The sequence below is a fragment of the Armigeres subalbatus genome, chromosome 3, assembly GCF_024139115.2.
Source record: "Armigeres subalbatus isolate Guangzhou_Male chromosome 3, GZ_Asu_2, whole genome shotgun sequence".
Classification (NCBI taxonomy): Eukaryota; Metazoa; Arthropoda; class Insecta; order Diptera; family Culicidae; genus Armigeres; species Armigeres subalbatus.
In genome coordinates, this window is record NC_085141.1 from 79036066 (window position 1) to 79048383 (window position 12318).

Genomic DNA, 12318 nt, shown 5'->3' on the forward strand with positions numbered 1-12318 from the left:
TATTTGTCCGATAACCATCCTTCAAATGGTCATAACCTTTCGTGAAAATGTGGGCTTATAGTTAAGACAAATTTTATATCAAATAGTTTAGGCGAAGTTGTAAATCATTTGGAATGTTAATATATGGAGTTCATGAATAGTTTGTATTTATGCGGGAATGCATATTTGCGGCAATGGGATAAATATTATTATATTGCTTATATGTAATTCGAACAAAATTTTCAGAAGTTATTGTACGTTTAATTGCTAGGTGGACACGGTCGGTTAGAGTAGCCGTTCCACCAAGTGTTCGTTAAAGTAGTCGCTACACGTAAAAAAATTTAATGTTGTTTATTATTAAGATTTCTAATACTTTTTCCCCAAAGCAGGCGATTAATGATATGTATAAGAAAAAAACTTATACATCGCATTAGTCACATACATTCCGAAACTTATACTTTTCATTAGCTTATGAATGTTATTAGCTTTTTGATATGGGATTGTTCGGACGGTCGGAATTTAAACGAAACCGTTTTTGAGAATCAACCTTTGAAAGGATGATCAAACTGTGGAAGTTTAATTAAAATTTAAGTTTGTGGGTTGTTTTACATTTTTTTACAAATATAATCTTTTTTGTAACATTTCTACTCACAATTTTAGTTTGTTCTTCTCCTTTAACTTCCGTCTCAATCGTCCACGTAGACTTGTCTATTAATTTATTTAATTCTTTATTTATTTTGTCTAGTCTCTTTTTAGTGTGTACTATATTTTACCTGCCTGTTCTACTCGCTTTCTGTGTCGTTCGTCTAATTGTCGTCTAAAAGTCCGTGGGCTGTCTTCGATAGTTTGAGCACCACTGTACTGTCCTGCGTCAGCTGTTCATAATGGTGCAATTAACTATATGTTTATTTTCGCACTTCAACCTACTTACAGTGTACTTAATTGTTATCTGCTGACCAAACTCCACGTAATTCACTCTACCTCAAATACAATCTACACTAATAAAAATCCACACATTTTTATTGGCAAAAATCTAAAGAAATTTACAAATAAATTTTATGTGTGCGTTAATAACCACCCGCTATAGGAGAATCCACATAAAGGTTATTAATTAATAACGGTTATGTGTGTTTCCACATATATGCTATGCGAATTCACATAGCCATTATGTGGGAAATGCTATAGTCAAAATTTATGTGTGCCACACATAATGGATATGATTGGATTTTTGTCAGTGTAGATTTATTCACCGTTCAACTCTCTTCTTGCAATACAATTTTCTTCGATTCGCTACTAATTCTGTTTACTCAACTTCGGCCATTTGTTTATATTTTCCCTTTTTCCCCTTTCTGTATATGTTTATCCCTCGCTTTAATTTTATCACTCACTCTCACCATCATATCCGCTGGGAACTGACATTTGCCTAATCGGCCAAATATTGGTTGTGATGCGGCTGCGTCTGGGCAGGGTTGCCAGAACATTCCCCGGCCCGTAACTCTGCCCCGGAGGCCACTTCCGGCTCAGGGTTACCTTCCTCAACTTCTATCACGGCCAGCCTCGCTGACGCTCGCTTATACCTTCCGGTGCTAGTACGCACCCACGCTTGACGGACCCTTCCGTCTCCGGACACTATGGGTTCTTCTACCACTCCACGAACCCAACACTTACGGTTGGTACCATCTACGATATACACCAAATCTCCTGCTTGCAACGGTCTTGATTCGCCGAACCACTTGGACCTCCGGTTCAGCAAAGGCACGTACTCCTTGATCCATCTATCCCACATCACGCTGGCTATTTGCTGGGACCGCTGGAAGGCGTCCCGGAGAGCCACTGCCGGATTGGGTGGCGGCGGTGTACCGCTTGGCTGATTCGGTGACCCACCCCTCAAGAAGTGGTTTGGGGTTAGTGCTTCTGCCTCGTTGTTCTGTTGCGACACGTAGGTGAGGGGACGAGAATTGACGATGTCCTCAGCCTCAACGATTACCGTCTGCAAAATCTCGTCCGTCAGTCGCCTTCCATCGTTCAACGCTGTTAACGCCTCCTTCACGGAACGCACCAACCGCTCCCAGACGCCCCCCTATATGAGGCGCAGCGGGAGGATTGAACGTCCACCTCGTCCTTGCATTCGTCAGCTGGTCTGCACAGTCATCTCTGATGCCCTGTACAACCTCTACTACTTCCTTGCTTGCTCCTCGCAGATTCGTCCCGTTGTCGGAGAAGAATTCAATCGGCCAGCCCCGGCGACCGATAAACCGGTGTATCGCCATCAAACAGGACTGTGTTGTCAATCCGTGGGCTACCTCCAAATGTACCGCTCGTATCACCATGCATGTGAACAGCGCTATCCAACGTTTCTCTGTTCGACGCCCTACAGTCACGTCAAATGGACCCAGATAATCGACACCCACGTAGCTAAATGGCCGAAGATTCGGCGTAATGCGCTGCACTGGTAGTGGAGCCATCCGTGGAGCATGGGGACGACAGCGATGTACTTTACACCAGACGCAGGCCGCCGACACTTTTCTCACCACTGCATCTACATGCGGAATGTAGTACAGCTGCCGCAACTCGTTTTTAACCGCCTGGCGGTATCCATGGCCACTCCTCTCATGGTAATGTTGGACTATCAGCTTCGTAATTCTGTGGTCGTTCGGAAGAATAACTGGGAACCGCAAGTCGAACGGTAGAAACTCTGCCCGCTCCACGCGGCCCTCCATTCTGATCAAGCCATACTCATCTACCAGCGGGGTCAGCTTGTATAGCGGACTAGACTTCTCAAGTGCCATCCACTGGCTCGCCGGACGATCTTTGTTCCTCGACAGCACCTTCAGCTCATCGATAAAACTCTCCGACTGCGCTACCTTCAGCAAGCATCGCTCTGCTTGCTCGTACTCCTTCTGCTGTAGTGGTAGTCGAACCGACGCACCCGCATTTGATGTATGCGACTTCAGCTGACCTTTCGTTGCTCGCAACGTTTCTATCGGCAGTTTCCCTTTTTTCCGTCTACAGTTCGTCACAAATCGAAACACGCACGCTATCGTTCGGACCAGGATCGTCCACTTCGAGAAGCGGTTCGCGTCTACAAGAACCGCTGGTATCTTTACGTCGTGTAGCAACAGATGAACCCGAAGTTCCTCAGTCGTATTAGCCGGCGGCAAACTCTTCCTCGGCCAATTTTCCTCCCGGTCGTACAGAAACTGTGGGCCTCGTACCCACGGACCACTCGGATGTAGATCTGGATCCTTTCCCCACTTCGTCAGCAGGTCTGCAACGTTCAGCCTTGTCGGAACCCACCGCCAGTCTGCTAGTCTCGTCAAGCTCAGGATCTCTCCGATGCGGAAACCAACGAACTGTTTATAGCGGCGCTGGTCGGATCTAATCCACGATAGTACCACCTCTGCATCTATCCAAAATACCACTTTGCTAATGGATATGCTGTGGTTTTCGCGCACCGTATGTGACATCCGTGCACTCAGTACCGCCGCCAGAAGCTCCAGGCGCGGAATTGACACTTGTTTCAAGGGAGCAACTTTCGCCCGGCTCATCACTAGCGTGCACTTCACCTCTCCACGCACAATGGCACGAAAATATGCCACACATCCATACCCCGTCTCACCCGCGTCCGCAAATATATGCAGCTGTACGTCCCGGATTTCATCGGACCTCGCAGTGCCGAAGTAGCTGCGCGACAACTTAAATGCCTGGACATTCGCCAACATGCTCGTCCACCGCGTCCACTTTTTGTATGATAGGTCATCTACCGCATCATCCCACTGGCATCCTGTTCTCCACAGATCTTGCACCAGCATTTTACCCAGGATGGTAACTAGAGCTAGGAATCCGGCCGGATCAAACTGTGCCATGACTATGCTGAGTACCATCCGCTTGGTGGGACGTTCTTCTCCTCGGAGGACTTTGGAACACTCGAACTTCGAAGCGGTCTCAAAACAGAAGACGTCTTCTATCGTATCCCATATTACGCCCAGCACACGTTCATACTCTGCAGCCTTATTTTCGCTAAAGTGTACTGCCGACTCACCGCTTTGCTCGCCAACCGCCTGCAGGAACGCATTGGAGTTAGACACCCAGTTCCTAATTCGAAAACCGCCACACGAATGAACATATCTCACTTCGTTGGCTCTCTTGATCGCTTCTTCCACGGTGTCCACACTGTCGTAGTAATCGTCCACGTAATGACGTTTGACTATTGCATCTGCTGCTTCCGGGTACCTCTTCGCAAAATGCTTCGCATTGACGTTCTTCACATACTGCGCTGAACTGGGCGAACACGTGGATCCGAAAGTCGCCACGTCCATCACGAATATCTGTGGAGCCTCTTCGCTACCTGACCTAAACAGGAATCGCTGCGCCTGCTTGTCCTCCGATCTGATGCGTATTTGGTGATACATTTCCTGGATGTCGCCTCCAAAGGCGATCGGGCGTTCTCGGAAATGGCAGATCACTCGCGGAAGGGGAACTAACATATCCGGACCTTTGAGCAGCTCGGAATTCAGGGAAATGCCATTCACTGATGCTGCTGCATCCCATACCAGGCGCACTTTGCCTGGCTTTCGTGGGTTCACCACGACGTTGAGGGCAGGTACCACACAGCAGATTGAGCTGTCTCCATCAACTCTACGTCGGTTACTTTGTGCGCGTATCCTTTCTGCTGGTACTCCTCGATCTGCCGACACACATTCTCCTTCAGCGCTGGATTCCTTTCTAATTTCCGATCGAGTGCATGCATTCTCCGCTTAGCCATTGAGTAGCTATCGGGGAATTTCCGGACATCGCTGCGCCACAACAGTCCAGTTTCGAACCGATGGCCCACTCGCTGTGTTGTCGCCTCCAGGATCTCCCTAGCCCGCTTCTCTTCCAACGGTTCTGGCACAGCGAACGATGCACCCGTTGTTTCTTCCAGCACATACTGCTCCCGCATCAAATCATGGAGCTCCTGATTGCTCACCGTCGCGATAGAATGAAGATTCAGGTATGTATGAACGCTGGCTCTACGTTTTTCGGACCCATATATTGTCCAACCCATCTTCGATCGCACGGCGATCGGTTCGTTCGGTCTACCAACACGTGACTCCAGCGGCGCAAACAGGTGTAGGTTATCCAAACCGATGAGGATGGTCGGCACCCCGGACGGAAAATCTTTCACTGGCACGCCCACAAGATGTGTGTACCGCTTCACTACCTCTGCGTATCGAACATTCTGTTTGGGTAACTGCAACTCCGATACTGTCCGACTGTTGAACAGCGGAAACTTCTCCTTCGAGCCCTTTGCTGCCACCATCATCTCTACGCAGCGGGACTCGTTTTCGAACCGGTTGATGTTCCCGGTCCACGTTACTATCAACGGCTCCAGTGAACCTTCAGCTTTCAATCGTTTGGCTACCACATCATCGACCAAAGTCGCAGATGACCCTTCGTCCAGGAACGCGACGGTGTCGTATTGACGCTTGCCGACGTGTAGCGTTACCGGCATCATACGGAAAATCACTGTGCAGTCGGATATCGCTTTCTGCAATTGCACAGATCTTTCCACGCGATGTAACAGATGATGATGGTTTCCTTGACAACCTCGCACCACGCACCGGATCTTCGACGAGCAGCGACTATTTCCATGTTTGTTTAGGCAGATTCCACACAGTTTCTGCCTCTCCACCTCTCTAAGCCTTTCGGCGATATTCATTCGCCGGAACTCATCGCAATTTCTGATCAAATGATCCGTCCGCTCACAGATCCAGCACGGCCGACTGACTGCCTCGATCCGCGATCCTTCGCTCCACTTCTGTGCAAATTCATGCATATGCACAAACTCCTTCTTCCTAGGATTCTCTCTCCCAGGACGTGCTCGCTCGTTCACTGACAACATAGTGAACTCCGTAACCTCGGACACATCCGAAACGATTTCGGTGGTGAAGTTCGAGAACATCCTTAGTGGACTGTCAATTTTTCCACGCTTGAAACGGACCCAGTCCAGCTTATAGCTTGGTGGTAACTTGTCCACCAACTCCTGTACCAGCATCGGGTTGTTCAGGTGGTCTCTGAGCTGTGCAGCTTCAAGATGATCGCACAGTTGCTTCACCGTAATCCCGAAGTTAATGAAGGTCTCCAGCCGATCTCCTCTCGGCGCAGGAGAATTCCTCACTTTTGTCAGCAGCGTCTTCAGCAACTTTTCCGGCCTTCCGAAAAGATTCCTCAGATCGCAAATAACATCCGGAACCGAATCCGGCAGCACTAGCCGACTCCTGACTGCCTCGAGTGCGTCTCCCTGTAGACAGTCCTGCAGCCGCTTCAAGTTCTCCAAGTTCGTGAACCCGCACGCCGCCGTCGTATGCTCGAAGCTACTGATAAACAGCGGCCAGACTTCCGGCTCTCCACGAAACTTCGGAAGGTACTGGGACACCGCTTTCCGAGCGGCTAGCTGCTGTTTCGAGATATGGCCAATATCACGCCCCGGCCCGTCGGAATCATGACTACGGGAAGATCCATAAAGTACGTCACGCAAAAATTGGCGATTTTCAACCCCCCCTCCCCCCTTCGTCACACTTTTTGTATCAAAACTCTGAAATTTTTGTATGAGTCGTCCCGCTGCTTGGAACCCCCCCCTCCCCCTAGGAGCGTGACGTACTTTGTGGATGGACCCTACTCTGCATGCTGCCATACCGGCTCTGACTGTGACGGCTTTTCGCTGGATAATCCAACGACTCGCTGCTTTCGTCTTCGCTGGACTCTGGCTCGTTCTCGACGATTTCAGGCACTTCCTTTACCGGTTTCATCGACTTCGTTTTGTTCGCCTTGATAACCACTCCTGCTCCCAGCGGAACTCCACCTTTCGGAAAAGCTCCCCTGACATCCGAGACCGACTGCTGCGTGTTTGTCTTCCTTGACTGTTGCAGCCACTCCTCTACCGCCTGGTCCGGTTCACTCTTCGACCTCCCACCGACAGCACCATCTTCGTCCTTGGACGCATTCACGCTCTTGACGCTGTTGTCGAATTTCTTCCGGATCGCGTCTCGCTTCTCCAAAAATTCTTTCTCCGCAGCCAGTTGAGCGTTCAACATTTCCTGTTCTTGCTGCAACTGCTGCTCCTCTATCTCGCGTTGTACTTGGAGCTCCAGTTCCCGCATTTCTCGTTCTTGCCTCAGCTGTTCCTGCTTCCACGCTTTCTGCCTGGCGAGTAGCTTCTTCCGCGCCTCCATCTGCTTTGCAAAGGCCTTCTCCTTGGCGAGTTGTTCCTCTTCCAACTGCTTCTCAGCCGGATCTGCATCGGAACCAACTCCCTGATCGGACCCTCCATCGCCTTTTTGGCCGGTCTTCTTGCCACCTCGCGTCTTGCTTCTCGTGTCCGGAACCTTCAGCTGCTGCGCACTAGCGGAAACACACACTTGACAGCGCCAATCGGCTTTCACAACCTCCTGGTCTACGCCAGCGCAGGAGAAATGAGCCCATTGCCTACATTTCCCACATTGGACCCAATCCACATCCTCCGACATCGACTCCGACATTGAGCAGAACAAACATTGCTCATTTTTCGAAGGAGAGGAAGCCATTCCGAAGTAATCCGATATAAAATTTTTGATTTTGTTCGGACGGTCGGAATTTAAACGAAACCGTTTTTGAGAATCAACCTTTGAAAGGATGATCAAACTGTGGAAGTTTAATTAAAATTTAAGTTTGTGGGTTGTTTTACATATTTTACAAATATAATCTTTTTTGTAACATTTCTACTCACAATTTTAGTTTGTTCTTCTCCTTTAACTTCCGTCTCAATCGTCCACGTAGACTTGTCTATTAATTTATTTAATTCTTTATTTATTTTGTCTAGTCTCTTTTTAGTGTGTACTATATTTTACCTGCCTGTTCTACTCGCTTTCTGTGTCGTTCGTCTAATTGTCGTCTAAAAGTCCGTGGGCTGTCTTCGATAGTTTGAGCACCACTGTACTGTCCTGCGTCAGCTGTTCATAATGGTGCAATTAACTATATGTTTATTTTCGCACTTCAACCTACTTACAGTGTACTTAATTGTTATCTGCTGACCAAACTCCACGTAATTCACTCTACCTCAAATACAATCTAGATTTATTCACCGTTCAACTCTCTTCTTGCAATACAATTTTCTTCGATTCGCTACTAATTCTGTTTACTCAACTTCGGCCATTTGTTTATATTTTCCCTTTTTCCCCTTTCTGTATATGTTTATCCCTCGCTTTAATTTTATCACTCACTCTCACCATCATATCCGCTGGGAACTGACATTTGCCTAATCGGCCAAATATTGGTTGTGATGCGGCTGCGTCTGGGCAGGGTTGCCAGAACAGAGATCATTCATTAGGTAGCATAATGAAGAGTATAAGTATTTTCGAATGGTTTTTTGCCAAAACATATAAGGTTATTTCTTTACGTGTAGAGTATTCGCTATTGAGATACGTGACGTTTAGCGCTCGCACACTAATGTGCAATTCGTCATGTGTAAAAACATGTTTGTTTTCCTTCTGCTCATAACCTCAAAAATGCTCGGCTCAAGCAACCAGAAGTTCAGATCCCAAGTAACACGGTTTGTTGTATGAGTGTATAAAATACATCTTTCGAACATATAGTATGTTACGTTTTGGTATGAAAAACTGATTTGATTACTTTCACACGACCCAAACAGCGCAAAAATTATCGATATTTTCAACATCTTTCAGTTGCAACCTTGTTTTTGATTGCACATTCACAAGACTAAACTTAAGTACTAAGGATGTTTTCAGTAACCGACTTTCAACATGGCTCTGTCAAATTGAGTACCAAAACAAAAATGCTGACCAACACGTTCAAAGAAATAAATTTTATACAAAAAACTAATGAAAACAAGCATGCATGAAATGATGAACACCATTTTAATAATATTAAAATACAAACTGAATAAATAAATCAAATTTGTTTCGAAGTGTCGGCGAAACATTATATGCGGCTCATGTTTCATTGGCTAACTTTTCATTTTACTTCTTCTAAATTCATGCGCCATTGATTGAAGAAAAATATAACTATGCCAAAGCATAATTTTGAAATAGATATGTAAACAAATTCTCGAATCTGCAAAAGAAAAACAATATGGCGATTTGTCGATAAACAACAGGGTCGATGAAGAACGTTCATAACATTGATTTTAAAAGATGTTGAAATTACGTTACACTTCTATCATTGCGTATATAATCTGACAAAATAAATGTCAAAAAATGAACATGTTATGACATTGTTCGTAAAATCTTCCTGTAGACTTGTTTTATGTTGTGAGAATGTAAAACGAAACATCTCAAAAAACCAAATAAATGTCAAAAATTGACATGTTATCAGCAAGTTGTGAGAATGTAGTATGAAACTTCTTCTTTGATCAAATTGCTGTATGTTTTGCAAAAACCTTATCATAGCTTTCCTTGAACGTAACATGTTTTGTATTTCATTTTCCCGACCTTTATTCAACATTATTATTAGATCTTAGTTAATAATGATGTTTTCGGTGTTACTTGGGATTTTACTTAAATTTACAGTCGCGATTCGCTGGTTGGGCCACGACCTCGGCCCAACTAACGAATTCGGTTTTTTAGTTGGGCCAACTGACAGCCATTTGAACACGTGTATTTCGACTTGAACATCACAAATGATGTCCAGTGACGCCCAATCCCGTTTTCCGTGTTTACATTGAATTTTGACGTACGGTTGCTTTTTAGTTGGGCCATGGCCCAACCAGCGGAGGCCCAATTAAAAAGTGACCCAAGTATTAAAATCCCAACCAGCGAATCCCGACTGTACTCTTATACTAATGACACACTGATGGTATTCGTACCATGGTACAAGTTGTACCACAGGTGTGTCGCCTTGTACCATGCTGGTACAACGTGGAAAACCATGGTACAATATGTACTAGGGTACATAACCGTGGTATACCACGGTCCTTGTACCACCAGTGTGTCTTTAGTATTAACCGAACTAATTGGTTCACTATGGTTCACATCAAGTTCCAAGCATCCTTTAACGGAACTTTAAAGTTCACTTTTACGCTCCCACCATACAAAAAAATACTTAAAATGAGAGCTGATTAAGCCAAAATAGCCGTTCTTATCCGAACTTCTGGTTGCTTGGGGGGTCATCACAATGATTTCAAAAGAGTCAAAAAATATATGGAAATATACTCATTTTTACCCAATCTTTGCTGAGTAGCACCATCTAGGAGTGTTTTTTTTCCTTTTATCGCCACTCACACATTCGGACGTGAGAATCTCAATTGGTTTGAGCGAGACAAAGTAAACGTCAAAAAAGTTCCAACCAGCAATATGAGTGAAAGAGCGAATATTTGTTTACCGGAAACAACGTGAGCACGAGTCCCAGTAGGTGAGGGGTAGTTAGATGTATATGATATTTATTAACTGATCGTGAGATATAAAATGTTTAATACTTGACCCAAAAAACCGCGAAAAAAATACCTACATTATTTCATAAAGTTCTGCGACTGTAGTATTGAAGAAATTGATTTCATATAATATGACTAAATATTTGTAATCATTAAAATTAAGTTTTATAAGACATTAACATTGCCGTTCCCCTTGATTTTTTACGCTTACTCTGAGTAGCCGTAAAAGTAATCGGGAAAATCTTGATAGCGAGTAAATCCACAATATCAATTATTAAAATTTATGCACATTAGAGACATTAGAGAACGTCATATCCACGATGTTGATACAATATGGACAACAATCAAGAAACTATATATCCTATTGTATACCGTAGAGCGTATGGTAATTCAATTGTTTACACTGTTGAGCCTATGGTACCCTTTTATCCGGGCAACGTTGAGATTTTTACGTCCGAATGTGTGAGTGGCGATAAAAGGAAAACGAACACTCCTACACTCAGCGAACTGGACTATCGAAATTCATAACTGGCGCCTTATGAATCTTCGACTGATTATTCCACCAACAGTGATTCTTATACGCAGTTACCTTCCTGAGTAATCAAGCGTCGATGGGCGTGTGGTCTACATACCGGCCTCTCGACCCCGACGTCCTTGGTTCGAACCCAGTCTGCCGCACTTTACTTTTTTTCAAATGAAAATCATCATTCATAAGGCAACTTATTGAAATTCATACCGATTCCTTAAGACAAATTTTCATAAGGCGTTTGATTGAAAATCATACGTCCATTTTCCTCAATGTAGACAGTACTGGAATTTCTCATTCTCAATGAGAGATGTCGCGCGATGTTTACATATCTCCCCATTTCAGTAGAGATGTCGTAAAATTCCGATTAATTGATTAGTAACTAATCGATTACTCTCGATCCTTGTCGATTATTGAATCGATTAATCGTTGGATAGTAATCGATTCAAAATTAATCGATTATCACAACGATAAATCGATTAAATCAATCCAATTGCGACATCCTTATGATGTCGTAAAATCCTGATTAATCGATTAGTAACTAATCGATTACTCTCGATTCCTCTCGATTATTGAATCTATTAATCGTTTGGTAATAATCGATTCAAAATTAATCGATTATCACAACGATGAATCGATTAATCGAAGTAATCGATTAATTTGCGACATCTCTACCTTTCAGTATCTATAGAAACGTGAAGGATGAAAGGCATGGTACAAAAATCTCAAAAAATCTTTTTCCCGTGACAGGGCATGAAAGTGTGCAATATCTGCTTTATTTTTGTGTTTATTATTGCGCCCCAAAACTTTATTCCCACCTTTGGATTTCCGCGCCGAGCACTCAGCGCCAGACTCGGCGACAAGGAGATAGTGGTTAAGTTGGTACTCCTGATTTTTTGACAACTGATGTCGATTGGTTGTGTGAGTGCACCGGTGTTAAAAAATAGAGCTTTTAGCTGAAAATTTAATTGTCAAATGCACATTTTGACAGCAACATAGATGTATGAGTGAATAAAATGTGCAAATGCTCTATCGCGGAAGCAGTCGCTGAAGACAAGTGTCAATGGTTTCAGTGACGAAACGAAAAGTTTCAATGCAAAAAGCAATATCTATTGAAATACAGGTTCGATATGGGCGGAATTGACACCATTTCAAAGATGAAAGTGTTATTTATGAAATAGAAATTTGAAATGAGCTTCAGTTATTGATAAATCAATGAAATTTACCATTTTCTGAAATGAAAATAATCTTTGTTTTTCAAAGTGCAACATATTTTGGACACCCCCAATTTAGTCTTTTCAAAGTCGAATTTCTAATTTACTCTGGTCAATTGAGCCGGAGCGAAGTCTTATCTTTCGATTGGCATGCATCAATGAGAAGATTACTGCGTTTTAAATTCACAATTTTG

At 44.3% G+C, this 12318-nt stretch overlaps 1 protein-coding gene and 1 long non-coding RNA gene across 2 annotated transcripts; both read right to left on the reverse strand.

Moving 5' to 3' along the window:
* Positions 1-1402: 1402 nt before the first annotated feature.
* Positions 1403-4466, reverse strand: LOC134221755 (uncharacterized). Its single transcript, XM_062700941.1, has 2 exons — positions 2106-4466; positions 1403-2059 (listed from the first exon to the last, which is right to left on the reverse strand). Exons 1-2 carry the CDS (start codon positions 4464-4466, stop codon positions 1403-1405), a joined length of 3018 nt encoding a protein of 1005 aa, XP_062556925.1.
* A 3248-nt stretch (positions 4467-7714) lies between these two features.
* LOC134226197 (uncharacterized) lies at positions 7715-8205 on the reverse strand. Its single transcript, XR_009983413.1, has 3 exons — positions 8006-8205; positions 7848-7949; positions 7715-7782 (listed from the first exon to the last, which is right to left on the reverse strand). It is a non-coding gene; the product is annotated as an uncharacterized LOC134226197 (long non-coding RNA).
* Positions 8206-12318: the final 4113 nt, after the last annotated feature.